General features: G+C 39.6%; 2 protein-coding genes across 2 annotated transcripts; one reads left to right on the forward strand and one right to left on the reverse strand.

Annotated features, from left to right (window-relative positions):
* The first annotated feature begins 1646 nt into the window (after positions 1 to 1646).
* apobec2b (apolipoprotein B mRNA editing enzyme, catalytic polypeptide-like 2b) lies at positions 1647 to 4739 on the forward strand. Its single transcript, XM_020096414.1, has 4 exons — positions 1647 to 2011; positions 3122 to 3302; positions 3985 to 4328; positions 4454 to 4739. The coding sequence occupies exons 1-3, from the start codon at positions 1743 to 1745 to the stop codon at positions 4324 to 4326; spliced, it is 792 nt and encodes a 263-aa protein (XP_019951973.1). The 5' UTR covers positions 1647 to 1742; the 3' UTR covers positions 4327 to 4328; positions 4454 to 4739.
* Positions 4589 to 16205, reverse strand: LOC109635300 (Fc receptor-like protein 5). The gene is made up of 20 exons (XM_020096413.2): positions 16131 to 16205; positions 15610 to 15695; positions 15458 to 15496; positions 14754 to 14816; positions 14061 to 14348; positions 13705 to 13965; positions 13263 to 13535; positions 11596 to 11862; positions 10734 to 11024; positions 10150 to 10410; positions 9778 to 10050; positions 9378 to 9671; positions 8051 to 8323; positions 7850 to 7964; positions 7582 to 7739; positions 7391 to 7492; positions 6792 to 6860; positions 6551 to 6610; positions 5839 to 5886; positions 4589 to 5730 (listed from the first exon to the last, which is right to left on the reverse strand). The coding sequence occupies exons 1-20, from the start codon at positions 16154 to 16156 to the stop codon at positions 5666 to 5668; spliced, it is 3312 nt and encodes a 1103-aa protein (XP_019951972.2). The 5' UTR covers positions 16157 to 16205; the 3' UTR covers positions 4589 to 5665.
* Positions 16206 to 17128: the final 923 nt, after the last annotated feature.

Raw genomic sequence — 17128 nt, forward strand, 5'->3', positions numbered from 1 at the left:
CTTATGGCAGGCACAGAATCAGTGCATGTGGCGTAACAGAGGCCTCTGCTCTGTCTGATCTCGCGGAAATATTTCAAAGCCACTTTTCAGGGCCTCGCTCACTTGGAAGGAGAAGCTGTGAATGTTTCAGTCTGTGTTTCCCTTTTTGTTCAGGAACTCTGTCGCTCCGGGCTGCACCATTGGAGAGGCAGCATAATTGCGAGTAATTCCATTACAGTTAGATAAGAGTCAGCAGGCAGGCCCCACTGACAGCCCACATGGTCCCTCTCTTTCACAGCCAAATAGGCTCACACAAACCTATTGCTAAAGTACTTTGAAATAAAGTGCAGAAAGATATGTGTTGATATTGCAACCTTGCTCTCTACTGCTACATCAGACTTTTGTGATTAAAAAAAACACTCAGACAACAACAATCAGTTTGAAAATGGAATGTGATGGAATTGCAGTGATGTGTCGATAAGGAGTGTCACTAGGATAACATCTTTTCAACTCGGCTTCATGCCATCCCACATAGATCTTAATTATCAAAGATTGCTGTGATCATAATGATCATCACCTCAGGACGTCTTTGGATTTAGATTGTGTAAGATATCGCTGCAGGAGAGAAAGTGTGTTTATCTTTGTGTGTTTGTGCTCATCATCCCCATGGGTAGGTTGTTGTTTGTGAGTGAAGCATCTCTCTCTCTCACACACACACTCAAGGACACACACGAGGCAGTGACAGCTCATCCATTCGAGTTAGGCGAGCAGGCTGCAGTCCTTTTGGTAATTGCCTCTGAAATTAATTACTTGGCATGGAGGTAGACCGAGGGAGGGGAGGAAATTGTAATTGAACTGCCTCCTCCCTCCCTCCCCTGCCTCGCTCCCTCCCACCCTCTCCCTCATGCCTCAAGTTATTACATCTGCAGTGCAGAAAGCTATTTTCTGTCTCCAAATACACACACGGACACAAAATCACATACACACCTACAAAACCAATTTCCTCCTCCCCCACAATGGCCTCAGCAGAGGGCCATATCGATGCAGGGTGATTTCATAGATTGATTGTTCACAGGCACATGCACACTGGGCCACAGTGCGACCCTGCACTCTGATTCATACAGATACCAATGCTCTTCTTGCACATTGTGTATTTGTTTGTACTGCCCAGCTGCCAGTCTTTTCCCATTTTTGGGGAGGGGGTGCCCTTTAGCTGGCCTTGGTGCTTTGCTATGGCCTAATGAGCCGCAGGACATTAGAGCTGGAACAAAGAAAAGTGGTGTTCAGTATCAGGAGAACCCTGGTTACCCCATACACACAGACACACACACAACCAGGCAGCGTTATTAATAACCTGCCTGTTGCTGGCCTGTTGACATGTCGGATTACAGAGCTACCTTGTGAGACCCGTACATTTTTATGCATTTATATTGCACTTTCCACTCTGAATATGACAGTTTAGCCAGAATAAATGTAAGGCCTGTCTTGCCCTACTTTCTTCATGCAGCATCGGCACTTCGACTTGTGTTTGGCCTTTCGGTAGCTAGGGCATGAGGGGGGCTGGGTCAACTGAGCCACCTTCCCCCTGCCCCTGCCAGTCATTCACATACTGTGACTCCGACCATAGCACACAAAAGGATCTATTTCTGTACATGCACTAGAGTTATCTCTCCACTTACCCTGACTAAATCCCTCTCTCTCCCTCTCCCCCTCTCTCTCTTGCTCTCTCTCTACCTAACACTATCACCCACTTGCACAAAATCATGGCTGACAGAAACAGCCGGTTAAGTGTTAAGAAGAAGGTGGAAAACAAAACCAACGATGACAAGGATAAAGGAAATGGGAAGGAAAAAGGTGTGAAAAGGCCTGAGAAAGTTGTGAAGAAGCCGGAGAAAACCCCCGAGCAGCCGAAGACTGAAGAAGAGAAGAGGAATGGGGAAAGCGGAGGGGCCTCAGGAGCGGAGGTGGCCAACAGTGAGGAAAAAGCTGAGTTTCAGCCCATAGAGCTGCCGCCGTTTGAGATTGTCACAGGGTGGGTACGATTTTATACCACAAGTGTTAAGAGTCAGCATGATCCGCTTTCAAACCTGTTTTGCTCTTTAACAAACTTTTTGGTTATTTCCTTCAGTAGATGAAGTTGTTTTTCTTTCTATTTGATCATATTGTTCCCGTTGTATGTTCTATATTTCAATTTCAATGAGGATTTAAACAAATGACTTGCACCTGCTACCCATACTTACCCAGCGGTAAGAATAGGGATGAGTCACAGAGCCGACACGGATGCCGGCCCCTGCCATATCACCACTCTGCCTGTAGCATCTGTTATAAGAGATCTATTCCTGTAATTTACCGGGCTATTCATATTCTAGAAAACAATGGAATACAATCACTGAATCATGGCATATTCAGAGGTTATGGGATTATTTTAATCAGCATACTGTTTTGGATGCTTGGAAAATCATGAATGCTGAGGGCATAGAAGTGAATACATCTTCACCAGGAAAAGAATTTCTGGTGACACTGTCAATGCACCACGATTGAAGGTGACAAATTACTTTGAAAGTATTGTGGATATATGCATCCTGTTGATTGTTTTTTCACTTAGTCCTGTTTATCTAATTGACATGCATTAAAAAACCCTCAGGAGGATGACGGTAAGTCCTGAAGTGTTTTGCTTGCCCTCACGTCGACTGAAAAAGAAAATGAAGTTGACTGAATATTGTATCCGATGGGGATTCTTCAGGAGCCCCAATCAAAAATTCCCAGGGGCCCCCTCAAACAGCATTCATTAACATGATGTTATAATAATCTTACACCAATGAAGGGTAGGAAGTGTAAACATGTATATTTATTTTTTATTTTGACTTTCATAAGTACATAAAAAAAAGAACATTAAAACTTAAAATTTAAAAATATAAATATAAAGAGCAATGAAAACCAAAAAGAGCTAGTGTTCAAATTAGCACGCATACATTGGAATTTGTTTTGTCTTTTTTTTGTCACTTACATAACTCTTCATTATAAGACACTGCTGTGGATTAGAGTCCTTGGGGGCCCCCTCATGGCCTGGGGCAGTTGTGCCTGTTCACAAGCACACCTCTGATTGTATCTGAGGTAAACTCTCATTTTCATTGTCCACCAGGGAGCAGATGAGCGAGTTTTACTTCAAGTTTCAGTTCAGGAATGTGGAGTACTCATCAGGGAGGAACAAAACCCTCCTGTGCTTCAGAGTGGACACCGCTGGAGGCACCGTGGAGCCTCTGAAAGGTTACATGGAGGATGAACATGCCACGGCTCATGCTGAAGAAGCCTTCTTTCAGCAGGTAATGAACACACACTCAGCTGTTGTCAGTGGAGAAGATTTTTATACCTCCATGCTGGTGACTGCCTGAGGCCGGAGCCTTTTTTATTTTGAGTTTCCATTTGTTACATAGTTGTGAACAGTGTCTCAAAAAATACTTTGAAGGAAATTAATTTAAATTTGATTAGATTTCGGTGGTTAAAGGTCAGAGACCAAGGTGGCTGTGACCTTCAAATTCTGTACAAACACTCACTTCAACTTAAAGATGAAATGAGGAGAATTTGAGGAAATGCCTGGACATTTGGTACAAATTTTGGAAGAAAAACTTGGACTCAAAGGTCAACCTTGTTAAAATGTTATTCTAAGAACACCTTGAGATTATCCTTTCAAATTAGGTACAAATGTTCACTTTGACTAACAGATTAACTGATTGACTTGAGGTCAAGGCCCTGGTGGTCTCCACAAAACATATTTTGTACCTCTTGAACTGTAGGGAGTGTATCTAAATTTTGTCCAGTTGTTACTCAGATTAAAAGATGAATTGATAAGATTTCAGTGGCCAAAAGACAAAGGTCAAGGTGACCTCATATGAGTCTGGAGTATGAAGACTGAAACTGCACTGATTGGCAGAGACATATAACCACAGGGTGCTAATTCTAGTTTACCCTTAATGCCCCCATAACCCCCCACTCTTTCCTCTCCAGGTGCTGCCTAACGCTTCACAGGAGTATGATGTTACATGGTATGTATCATCCAGTCCCTGCTTGGCTTGTGCAGCCAAGCTGGCCAGTATCCTTCAGCAGCGCAAAAAGCTCCGCCTCTGCATATTCTGCTCCCGTCTCTTTGAGTGGGAAGAGCCTGAGATCGTAGAGGGGCTCCGAGCTCTGGTGAGGGCCGGCTGCAAACTGCGGATGATGAAGCCGTCCGACTTTGTGCACGTTTGGGAGACGTACGTGGACAAAGATGACCAGAGCTTTACACCCTGGGAGGACTGTCAGGAGAACTATGAGTACTATGTGGACAAACTGACTGACATCCTCAAGTAGATGTGAGTCGATACATGTTGTGTTTGCAGTGATGTGAGTCTACATGCTTTATCTGTGTCTATATGAAATTTAAATTTTTATCTGGATAATTACTCCCTTTTCTTTTTGTATTTTACCCATGTTACAGATGCAAAGGATCTCCCCACTGACTCAACCACAAATCAGCCTTCTTGTGAAATCACCACTTTTTGAACATGTGTTTCTTACAGTCACATTTGATGGTGCATATCAATCAATATTAGTTTCAGTGAACTCTGGGGACAACATTTTGTATTTTTTATTTTGATAATTTCATTGAGAGACACAGAAATGCTTGAATTTCTAGATACATGTGTATTGTATTCCAACCAGCAGAGCAACAACATTCACTGCTGAATCATTTATTGCATTAAATAAGTTTTGGAGAAAGTTAATTTACAATCTAGTGACATCTGGTGTTTGTTCTAAGAATCAAAATGCTAATTGGTAGATTATCCTGCAGAGGATCACTTTATGAACAATGCAATAGTAAACAAACAATGTGTGATTGATGCTTATCACATAAATAATTGTATATTTAATTTCCTTTTACAGTCAATACATCAGATAAAGAAATGTACAATTACCACCAATGTTTCACAACCAAGTTGAAACTATACACAGTTGTGTTGCAACAGGGTTGCTGTCCATTGCTTCAGAGTGCAATATCTCACCAACAATTTGATGAATTCCAATTAAATTTGTAGCCAACAATGTTGTGAGAGGATAAATCTTATTCAAATTTACATCTACTCTTATCTTGCACTGCAGGAAATTCAGAATATTTACATGACCTCTATCCTCAGGTGCATTAAGATACTAATGTAGCAAATCTCAGAACGTTAGTTCTTAGGTCAAAGCACAACTGAGATAAGGTGCCCAGGTAGCTCATCTAATGGAGCTCGTACCACTAATGAAGCTGCCTCCTCCTCGCTGCGGCCTGGATTTGAATTCAGCTCCGACCTTTTAATCGCTGCAGGCCATCCCTGTGCTCTCTCCCCTGTTTCTCTCTACTTTCTTTATCAAATAAAGCAGAAAATGTTGAAAATTTAAATTTAAAAAAAGCATATCTGAGGCTAAATTCTGACTAAATGAGGCTGAGCCAGACAACCTGAAGCTGAAGATAGCAACCATACAGAGTTTGGCCTCTACCTGATGTCACTTTAAAGCCAAACGTTTTTATCGCCCTGCCAGATGATAGAAAATTGCCTGTCCATACATTCAAATATAAATACATAATATATGGTGCCTTATGTCCATCAGTGCCATGGACTTTCAATCTGATAATTAGCTGAAACTCTGTGAATCCATCTTCAGTGACTCATTGTTTGAAGGACACCAGCCCACCCTCGTTTTCATCTGTTTTATCGCTTTCAGTCGTCATAGCTGGAAAGATATAAAGAGCCACATGTGTTGGATCAGTAGAAAGTTATTATTAGAGAATCTGGCACAGCAGCCACGATCATAGAGAATATATTTCATCAGTAATTTTACCTTGGCTCTCCTCTGTAGTTATGGGTAGCTTGCCGTTCTCATCTGCTTCTGCAGGTCACATTGTTAATAAAAGAATAGAAAAGAAAAGCAGAAAGTGTGAGTGAGGGATGGACACATGGAAACTTCAGAAATCATATGAAGTAAAAATTGTTATCTTATTGATCTGTCCTTTGAAAGAAAATGGTTGTCAAATACCTGTTTAAATACCTTTGGCTAAAAATGTATCCTCCTTACAAACTGTTATGTGTAACTTGTCATGTTTTCAGGGAAATAAGGATGAACTTTTCTGACATTTTATAGATGAAACAATCAGCTGATTATTCAATCATGAAAACAAACATTAGTTCAGTCAGACAACTCACGTTCAACCATTTATTGCATAGTTTGTGTTTGGCGTCTAGGCTCCAACTCAGTCACTCCAGATATGATTACACAGATATGATGGGAGTGACGAGCAAATACTTGTACGCCCCCTGGAGCCTACAGGTGGATGCTGGGGTGGTGGAGGGCTGAAGCAACTGGTAGCGATAATGCAGCAGCAATGCAAGCAAAGTGGTTGATGAGGTATGTCACATGATGTGTGTCACATGATTGGAGCAGCGCAGCTCGAGTTGGATGCCTGAACTGGCTTGCAGGGTTCACTTCATTTTCAGCATTATTAGTACTAAAAGTTTGTAAATCATCTGTTATAATATATTTTTGAGTCATTTACCTTTAGACAATGCCTCTATTCCTTCATCAGTGATGTACTCAACCAGTGGATTGGGTGCATCTGCAGGAGGGAGAAGGGAACTTTAAACACCAGAGTGTCAACAGCTAAAGTCACACCCAATCTTGCAGATGGTTTCACTGACGATAAACACAAAAATAATTAAGATTTGAATCAAGCATCTGTTGCATATGAGGAACTGGTAACCAACACAACCACAAGCCATGAGAGGTGTGAAGCTTACCAGTCCGGTCCTTCAGCTGAGCCATGGTGAGAAACAAATTTTCTTCTTCTGGTTTGTCATCATTGGCAACTGCATGACAGGAAGAGGAAAATAGGTCACATCGTGGTGAATTTTGTTGGTTATTTTTCTATGAATTACCAGCAACTCCAGAGAAACATTACTCATTTCGAGCTGTGTTGATCACATGGCAAATGTAAGTCTCATATTCACACTCTTCAAGTCTACTCCCTGCTGAGAAATGATCGCAGTCTTTTCCTGTTAAACTTTCACTAGCTAGTCAGTAAATGTGTCAGCTGCAGAGAAACAGTGGATTTCTGGAGCTTTTTCAGAGAAAACATTCTGCTGCTGCTAAAAATGACATCGTGAGAGAAGTGATAATGAACCAGAAAAGTGAACCATGCAGTTAAACTCTGAGCTGTTCTACACACAATATAAAGATTTAAGTGATAATTCTCTGTAGATCATCTGTACAAGCAACCATGTTGTCACATTGGCATTTGATACATCTTTATTATAGTAAAACTGATTTTAAATGCTTTCATAATGCAGATGCTTAGAATCCTGCTTTGCTTTCAAAAAGTCCCAAATTAAAGCAACACCTGGTTTACGGATGATTCGGAGAACAATGCATCCCACGACAATGGCAATAAGGCCGAAGAAGAGTAAGCCAGAGATGGAGAGAAGCACCCTCCTCTTCAAAACTGCAGTTTCAAAATAAAAACAGAAATTAGACTGAGAGAATATTTGTTGGGTAAAAACTCTTAACTTTACAGATGTGAAATTTACTCACGAAGGTTCTTGGTCTTGAAAGAATTACTGAGTTTTGAATAAGATGGTCGACCGCTGCGAACTCCACGGCAGGTGTACAGGCTTTGCTCGGGGTCACTTTGGGGTGTGACTGTATGTCTCTCAGAGGGCGGCAGATCGATTGGTTTTCCCTCTCTGAACCTGTTAATGTTGTATGTTGAATTTGTATGTTGAATTTTCTGCATGAATTTTATAGAAACCCACACAGCAGATCCAGTAAATTGATTTAGGAAACAGGGAAGCTGTATTACCATGTGTAGTTCCAGTTGTCGTTGCTTGCCTGCACCTCACACCTGAGTGCCAAGCTGTCGGTGGCGAACACCTCTGACCAGTCTGTCAGCAGGATTATATTAGCCTGAGGGCGCTCTGCAGCAAACACAACAAAGACTTTGATGAACACATTCAACAAATGCACATAAAAAGTGAAAAAGTGGAAGTCAGAAATACTTGACCTTGGATTTTGAGTTTTACAGCAGGACTCTCGTTTGACTGGAAGATTACATCCACTCCTCTTTTTACTTGGCATGTGTATGACCCAGCGTTTTTCATCATAACAGAGCTGATGCTATAGTTGTTTCCAGATTCGGAGCTTGGAGAGCCATCTTTGTACCACAGGTACTTCCATCCAGAGGAGACATTAATATGGCAGCTGAAGGAGACTGAATCCCCAGTGTGCATCACTTCATACTCAGGTTCCTGCATCAGGGTGACTTTGGGTTTTGTACCTGAGGGTGATGATAATAATGACATTGTAATTGGAATAGTAGCATTTAGTGAAGGAAACACTCTCTAACTAGATGGTTCAAATGGTGGTCTGAATCTCAACTTCCTTATCTGAATAATTAACTTCTCTATCTCATATAAAAGTATTTTTCTAGCTTCCTTAACGAAATAGAATAAATAAGTCGATAATTCAGCAAATTTACTTATTCATATTCTTGCAAGAGATATACAAGATGATCAACATTCTTACATCTGATGGCTGGCTTAGTTTATTATATTTTGTACAATAGGTTTCTATGCATATAGAATATTGCTGATACATCAAGTGATTTGTTCAAAATGGATCATGAGTATTTAAAATGTCACATTTAAGGGACTGTCTCCCCCATCTTCTCCTATTGTGCTACAATTTCATCCAACCCATCCTGCTTTACTACTCCGCCTGTACAAAACTAACATAACCCATAATGATACCAAAATAATAGATTTTCCCACGCCCAACTTCTCTGAACTCAATTCTAAGGCCATCACCTGCATCACAACCTCAACACCATGTGACAACACTCACACACTCAACTGCTATTTTAACTTAAAGCCGTGCAACAGGGTCCGCTTTGGAAAAAGCCTTGTACATGCAGCCATGGCAGAACAAAACACTTCAACCAACTGCCAACCCAACTCTTTGATGTCAGTCATTAGTGATGTAATGAGATCTTCTTAATTGTTATTGTTGCTATCATTAACGACTAATGATGTGTCCTGTTTCCTGTTTGCACTGTTGTTTGTTTCATGGGTAGTGGATTGTATTGGTGAATGTGCATTGCTGTAACTCTGACACCAGCCAACCAACCAACCAACAAACCAACAAAGCAACCAACAAAGCAACAAACCAGCCAATAAACCAGCCAAAGCTATTGTAATGTAACTCGAAAAAGTAAATAACCTATAACTCATATACTCTCCACTTACCACCTTTTCCATGACGGATCATTTAAAATAATATATTTAACCTAAAATATTACTCTAAGAATTGTTTAAAAAAAGATAAAATCTCACCATAAACACTGAGTGTTAGTCCAGTGCTGCCGGTGCTGTTGACAGGTCTGCTCTTGAGCTTTCCTGAGCAACTATATTGTCCTCCATGTTTAGCTGCAGCAGAGCTGATTAAGAGAGCCCTGGCATCTAAGTCAAAAGACACAGTATCATCAGCCTGGACCTTCTGTTTGTCTTTGTACCAGCTATACGTCCAGTCAGAGATGCCTTGTTCCATCCCACAGCTCAACTTCACACTCTCAGTGGGGAACACATCCAACCATTGGGTCATATTCTTCAACTGGGGAACAGGAATCTCTAAAAACAGACAAACACATGAGCCACTCATATCCCAAAAAATATCAAAAATATAATAGATGTATCTTGGTTGTACTTTCTTTGACTCACCATTTCTTTGACTCACCATATATTTGTAAAGACCATCCATCGCTTTGCTGTGTTAGGTATGTAGACCTTTGTCTTTTGGCTGTGCACCAATAATTCCCGCTGTCTGATAAATTGGCCTCATGAATTTTAAAAGTACTACTCTTGTGAGGGAGTGCCACTCCACCTTTTTTCCAGAGATACTCCCAACCAGATGAGATTTTAACTTGACAATCCAAGGTCACTAACTCTCCAATGTACACTTTGGTGTCACCCTTTGGTTCTTGAGTCATCACAGGTTTGGGGTGTTTCTCTAAAAACACAAAATCAGAAGACATGTATCTTTGTGTATTATGTCATGCCAGCAGCTTTTTACTGTTCATGAAATATCATAACTGTCAACAGAACTTACCTTTAACGTCAAGGAGTATAGCCTGACTAGGGTTGCTGGAGAAGACTGGATTCTTGCCCCTTTTCCCTTGGCATGTATATGATCCTCCATCTGAGGCCCCGATAGAGTTGATTCGAGCGTGACTGAGTTCACTGTTATCTTTGTAATAGACGTACTCCCATCCAGAGGAGACATTAATGTGACAGCTGAAGGAGACAGACTCTCCAGGGAACATCACCTTGTACTCTGGATCCTGTGTCAGTACGACACTGAGCATCTTAGCTGAGGGTAGTAAAACATGCTGATTCCATCAGTGTGTAAAATGACTCTCTACTCAGTGTGAAAAACAAGTTACCAGAATCCTCATGCACTAAAAAAAGTTTCTTTAACTGGCCCATTGGTCTTATCACAAAATCATTCGTTATCAGACCACTTCCTCTTTTCTTTTTTATTACTTATACAATAACAATGACAGTCGTGTGGGATTGTTCAGCCTTGGCAAAGGTAAGTATGCTCTACTAAGTGTATTTATTTGTGTGTAAATTTAGATCAATCAATCAATGAATCAAATTTGTATAGAAGTACACATTTAAAAGAAAACTCACCGTATACTGTGAGAGTAAGAATAGAACTTGAGGTGCTGCTGACAGATCTGTCCTGGAGGTGTCCTCTGCAGTTATATTGTCCTCCATGTTTAGATGAAGCAGAGATAATAGAAAGAATAGATCCATCCGGGTCAAAAGACACAGCATCATCAGCCTTGACCTCCTCTCCAGTTCTGTACCAGGTATACATCCAGCCAGTGCCATGCTGCATCCCACAGCTCAGCTTCACACTCTCAGTGGGGAACACATCCAACCACGGGGTCATATTCTCCAAATGTGGTACAGGAATTTCTAAAAACACACACAGAACACTTAGCACATCATCTTTGCAATGATGATGTTGTCTTCAACTCAAACCACTATGGTCCATAGAGGAGAAAGAGTAAAAAAGTACTGCCTTTATCCATACTTGTTGCAGAATAGAGAAGCTCAACAAAAACTAAAGAGTTTTTGTGCTCGTAATATTGAAAACACGTTTTAAATGAAGTGGTTTATGTAGACTGCCAAAAAAGTAAGTCTGACTTGCTTCCACTTCTACTCTTACATGAAACACATTTTCCACTTCAGTATACTGCATGCTTCTGAGCTATCCCTCCCTGCATCATGTCACACCACAACATCCTGCTTCAACAGAAAAAGCGTAAAATAACGGAAGCAAGATGCACACAGAATGCTCTTTCAATGAATTTAAAGTGTGCTCAGTTTTAAGGCAGTTTTAAGTGACAAGAGCATGACAACATAAAATGAAAACTCTATTGATGATAGATGATCAGCATTTTACACATTGTTAATGTACATCAACAGTTTGGCTTCTCCTTAAATACGATGCTTTAAGTAATACTTGTTTGCTTCCTTCACCTACCATGAACAGCTTGCTGTATTTCCGCACTCTGGCTCGTTGATGTTGTTTTACCTCTGGTGGCCTTGCATGAGTAATTCCCTCCATCAGACAGACTAAGAGGGAAGCTGAAGGTTTTATCGGTGGCAGAAGGGATGTTCTGCCCATTTTTGCACCACTGATATTTCCAGTCAGAGGACACGTTAACTGTGCAAGTGAAGTTCACAGTTTCTCCAACATACATTGGGGTGAAATCAGGGACCTTGCTCAATGTTGGTTTTGGTGTGTTTTCTGAAAGAGAGACACAGTTCATGCAATATTACTGCTACTCTCACTACCTTAAAACTTGTGAGGAAGTAATATTCAAACAACAGCCACTGTACAGCCATCTGTACAGCCTAATGCAAATCAATACAAGAGTTTTGCTGTAAAGTCTACATTTATTATTTTGCCTACAGTATAATGTTTACACTGTCATAGTTAATTAATTCAAATATACTTGAGTGTAATTTTCCCATAGTGTACTTTATATTGTGAAAAAGCAGTATTAAGTCTTTTGAATACAACCTCAGTAATAAAAATACATTTGAAATTACACATCAACTTAGTAAAGGTAGAACTTTTGACAGAGCTGAACTAGACTGTATGTTTAGTGGCCCCGGTTTGATCACCATGACTACCTAGTACTGAATGAACAAAATGAAAAATTTATATGAGGATGTAATAACTATACTTATTTTGACATTTTGTGAAATACATTAGTCTCTCTCTTCCTGGGGGTGGGAGGATTTATACCATTCTGTCTCAGTGTATGCATAGTAAATATGGTATCGCTTTGCTCAGCTTAGCACAAAGGCTGAAACAGCTGGGCTCTGTCTGAAGCTGACATTTTTTTGTTTTAGAGGTACAAATGTGCTTTTTGTTTTTACCTATGGATCAAAGCTTTGCATGCTGTTTCCCCCTTTTTACATTATTTTAAATGGTAGGCTGTTGCTGATTGCTTCACATTACATTTTTTTAGAGAACGCTATCAATTTTTCTGCTCCTTCTTGGTTTAATAGCAAGTGGCGACTAACGTCAAGGTGCATTACCGCCACCTACTGTGTTGGAGTGTGAATCAGCGTTATCTCATCATATCTCATTATCTTGCCATATAAAATGATCCGGTCTCTTACAGATATTGAAGCGTACTCCCTACTCAAATTGTAAATAATATTTCCAAGCACAGTTCTTCCACTCTATGCTTAAAATTCGACAGAGTACTATCTCTGGCTGTTTAGCATGATCCCAAAATGTTACCGTAACAACGGACAGATGATGTAAAAAACAACATTGACATATCATAACATTTATCTTAGTGAACTTGTTCACAAACAGTCACTGACATTATGATTTATTTGGAGTTATGTTTTTGGTTATCTGCAAAATGTCAATTCAATGTTTACTTTCATTTAGTTTCGTTTTGGGTTAGCTTTTGCGGGAAACGTTTTCTAAACAGCTAAACAATGTTCCGTTACTCAGTTTAAATCTCTGAGAAGACTGAGTGACAGTTCTCTGTAAGTTCATCAGAAGAACAAGCCCTTCCTTTTTTTCACTTTGTTTTTTTTTTTTACTGTAAAGCTATAGATAAGAGTTGCTATACCTGAATTGGTGTAAAGTTTATGTAGGTTATACATAGGATTGAATCTCACCATAAACTATGACTGTAGCTGTGTTGCTGATTTCAGAGGTGACATTCCTGGACTCGAGCTGGGCTTTACAGGCATAGGCTCCTTGATCAGTTTGAGTGACTGAGGTGATGTTGAAAGACGATTCGCCTTCATCCAGGTCCGTCAGCTTCTGTAGATTTTTGTACCAGGTGAACGTCCAATTAGAGCCTTCAACCAGGCAAGCAAACTCCACGCTCTCGGTTTTGAACACATCCAGCCATGGAGACAGCACCTTCAACAATGGTTTAGGTGGATCTGACAGAGAAATATTCAGGGTTAAACTTAAGACTTGTTGCATCACAAAATAATCTGAGAAAGGGTTATCAAAAATGTCAAATGCATTACAAGATATTCGAAGATAAAAGAAAAATACAAATATCCAAAAGGTTCATCTCAATGGATTAGTCTGTGGTGACACACTTACCAGAGACCTGCACAGAGGTTGTTTCACTTCGCTCTGTGTCAAATTGGCTTTTGCCTCTTTTGGCTTTGCAGTAGTATTGTCCACTGTTAGAGGGATCTATAGAATGTATGGTATCTGGTGCTTGAATTTCAATTCCATTATGGTACCACTGGTATTCCCATCCAAAGGCCACATCAACCAAACATGTGAAGGTGACAGACTCTCCAGAGAACATCTTGTCAAAGTCCGGTCTTCGAGTCAGAGTTGCTTTGGGCTTGTTTGCTAATGAGAAAGAATGAAGAAAATATTTCAGTTCAGATCTTTACTCTGATGAGACATTCTGCCAAAATGTCGAAATGAAAGATAATGAAACCTACGGTAAACTGTGACCTCGAGTGAATTGCTGTGATTAGTCAAAACTGTGCTTGTTTTGTGTTGACCTCTACAGGAATAACTTCCAGACGTTTGTGTAGCTGCAGTGATAGTGAGGATTGATCTATCTGCAGAGAAAGACAGATTTGGGTCTTCTTCTTGTTCCTTATTATCTTTGTGCCAGATGATCTTCCACTCAGAGCTGCCGCTGATGTTACAACTCAACTCCACTTTCTCAGAGGGGAACGCTTCCAACCAGCCCAACTGCAGCTGCAGAGATGGTACAGGAGGCTCTGGAAGTTTATAATATAGAATAGAATATATTATTAAAAATAACAAAAATTGTATTGTCACGAAAGAGCAGGCCCATTAAGGCCCACTGGCATTTTGACCTGTATTGGAATTTTTAAAATATTCTTCCTGCTGTGATTTGTTGTCTTAAATACAGTTATGACAAACTGGATGCAAATTTTAATTGTAACGTTGATCTAAATACAAACAAGTACAGACATTTAAAAACAATATTATTGCTTGAACCGTTTGACCAAGCACACTGATGATTTCGAAGGTGACACTTCTCATCACCATGTTGGTTGTTAATTATCACATATTTGAAAAACTGCCTGATGCAGGAAGTAATGACTTATCACAATCAATCTACAGAATCTAAGATTTTTTGATCAGATTTAAAATCTCACCTGAAACAGTCGAAGCTTCCATCGATGTTGGTCCAAAGTTCGTTAAATTGGGCCCCACGGTGACTGGTGATGAGAGGAGAGGTGTTGAGAACAGACATTAGATCAGAACAGTTAACATTTGTGCTTTATCTACACGTCATGTGAAGATTTAAGCTCTAGGAGCAAGTTCATTAAAACCAAGAGCTGCAACAATGAATCAGAATGAGAAACATTAAGGTTTCCTGCTCCTCAGATGTGATGATTTGATTTAAACAAAATAATAAATTTGCAATGGACAATTTTACAGTTCAATGATCAATTGTTTAATCAGGAAGATAATTTGCAAACAGAGTGATAATGTAAAAATGTAGTATAGCATATCAGGTGTTATTTGCACAACATGATACTGAAATATGAACTTGAACTAGTTGAACTGTAATTATAGTAACTGTCAAAACCGATAACTACAAAGTACTTCATGTTCCTCGTGTTTACATAATCTGTGCTTTACTTCCTAAACAATGTTCTGGTCTGAGTTCAATTTAGCACATGCAGACTCAAACATTTAACAATATGTATTTGTTATTTTACGCAATCACATTTTCACAAATGGATATCAGATGTTTTAGATAAATGTGGTTTCTGTGAAACTGTTTTCAGACCAAAACTTTTTACTGATTTAAAAAAAAATTCTAGGATACTTTAACGAGTGAAATGTTTCTTACCATTTTGAGGATCCTGAGCTACACAAACTGCAGTGAAATCTATAAGATCAAACAATCATAAAAGGTCAGTGGAACAAATTTACATTAAAATATTCTTGGGATGCAGATAAATCACAAAGAATTGACGCTATTTAAAAAAAACAAAAACTTACACATGACAACGAAGACTCTGATAAGCCACATCTTCCATTGAGCTGCAGTTACAGAGGCCGTATTGCCGTGTTGGGTCATGTAACTGCTGTGTGGAGAAGTTAAGCAGAGGAAATAGACATAAGTGGGCGTGTTTGACAAATTCATTTCTAAACTCACCTCAAGACAAATGCTTTCCTGTCTCTCAAATCTGCACTTTTCTTTTTTGGTTGCAGCAACAGGAAATGTGTCACATGTCCTCACAGTTTTGTTCGCCTTAATTCAAATTGCTGATTTCTGCTGAAAAGTGGAAGGAACTGAAACTTATGAAGACAAGGTTTGCTGTTGTGTTGTGTTTATTGTCTACCCTGTGGATATAAAATAAAAAGTTTGTGTTATGTTTGAAAATTTAAATTTAAATTTGTATGAATGTAAGATTTTCCTAAATATTGTACTATTTAGGTATTTTGTACAGTGACACCAAACAATATGTTAGTTATTAAACTGAATCTGGGCTAAATTAAAAAGAATTAGCACTACTAACTGAAATGAAATTCTTTCCAGAATCATCTGAGAGCAGTTTCACAGTAGATCTTTTCAGCCATGTAGGTGTGGCATGTTTTTGAAAGCATGAGCGGAAGCTACAGGGTTTTATTTTCTGCATTTCTGTTAGCCCAACCCATCGAACTAATTACCAAGCAACATCCTGTTGTCTTCAGCTCTAGAGCCACTTTCTAGACATGAAAATAGAAATTCATTCTTAACTTATTCCTTCCTAAAAATCTCTCTCTCAAAAACACACAGACATTCACGCAGAAATCTTACAGGTTCATATAATCTATTGCTTCAGAAGAATGTTCCCTCTGTGGTGAAGTGTGACTTCCACCATGAATGATGTGGTGTGTGTCAGTTGTCAAGATATACAAATTGTGTTGATGTGTCAGTGGTTTGTTTCATCATACTCACCATAAGGTGTCAGTATAACACAGAAAATATATTATCTCTAGTCCCACCTGGGACAAATGCTAAAGCATCTCTGACAAAGTTCCACAAATCTGCTGTGTTACACATATTTACTTAAAAAAATGATACATATGAATTTATTGGTACTTTAAATATAGACCTCTCATCTAAAACTGCAATTTTAGGGACTGAAGCTAAATTCTTTAGGAAATGCATTGGGAGGAACTGAAATACCACTGATACCCTGTGATGGCCTTGAAGTGCAAATCACAACTCTTATTGTATGATATGCTAGTTCTGAGTGTAATCCACCTGTTGTACTATTGTCGATCTTTCATCATTCATACCCCCTGACTTTATATCTGAAAAGTTTGGGGCTTGCTGCTTCACTGAGATCAGCAACTGTGTTCAGATGGATGCATGGCAGCAACAGTAAATAAAGAACGAGCGGCAAGATGGCATCACTCACTGGAGGGGGAGGTGGTATTTTAAAGAGCAGACAGCAGCACAGGCTGTAGCTGTTCTGAGCAGGCGAGGTGTGAATTAGTGTGAGTGGGTGTAAAGTGAGTGCACTAAAGC

Source organism: Paralichthys olivaceus, chromosome 6 (assembly GCF_024713975.1).
Source record: "Paralichthys olivaceus isolate ysfri-2021 chromosome 6, ASM2471397v2, whole genome shotgun sequence".
Taxonomy (NCBI): Eukaryota; Metazoa; Chordata; class Actinopteri; order Pleuronectiformes; family Paralichthyidae; genus Paralichthys; species Paralichthys olivaceus.

What these genes read in the sequence shown, in the direction of transcription:
- LOC109635300 (XM_020096413.2), bottom strand. Translation starts at nt 16,156, where the DNA reads ATGATTCTGGAAAGAATTTCATTTCA. An exon ending in CTGGAAAGAATTTCATTTCA is followed by an intron (nt 15,696 to 16,130) that starts GTTAGTAGTGCT and finishes TTCTCCACACAG; the next exon opens with CAGTTACATGACCCAACACG. An exon ending in AATAGAGGCATTGTCTAAAG is followed by an intron (nt 5,887 to 6,550) that starts GTAAATGACTCA and finishes TGTGACCTGCAG; the next exon opens with AAGCAGATGAGAACGGCAAG.
- apobec2b (XM_020096414.1), top strand. Translation starts at nt 1,743, where the DNA reads ATGGCTGACAGAAACAGCCGGTTAAGTGTTAAGAAGAAGGTGGAAAAC. An exon ending in CCGTTTGAGATTGTCACAGG is followed by an intron (nt 2,012 to 3,121) that starts GTGGGTACGATT and finishes ATTGTCCACCAG; the next exon opens with GGAGCAGATGAGCGAGTTTT. An exon ending in AAGAAGCCTTCTTTCAGCAG is followed by an intron (nt 3,303 to 3,984) that starts GTAATGAACACA and finishes TTTCCTCTCCAG; the next exon opens with GTGCTGCCTAACGCTTCACA.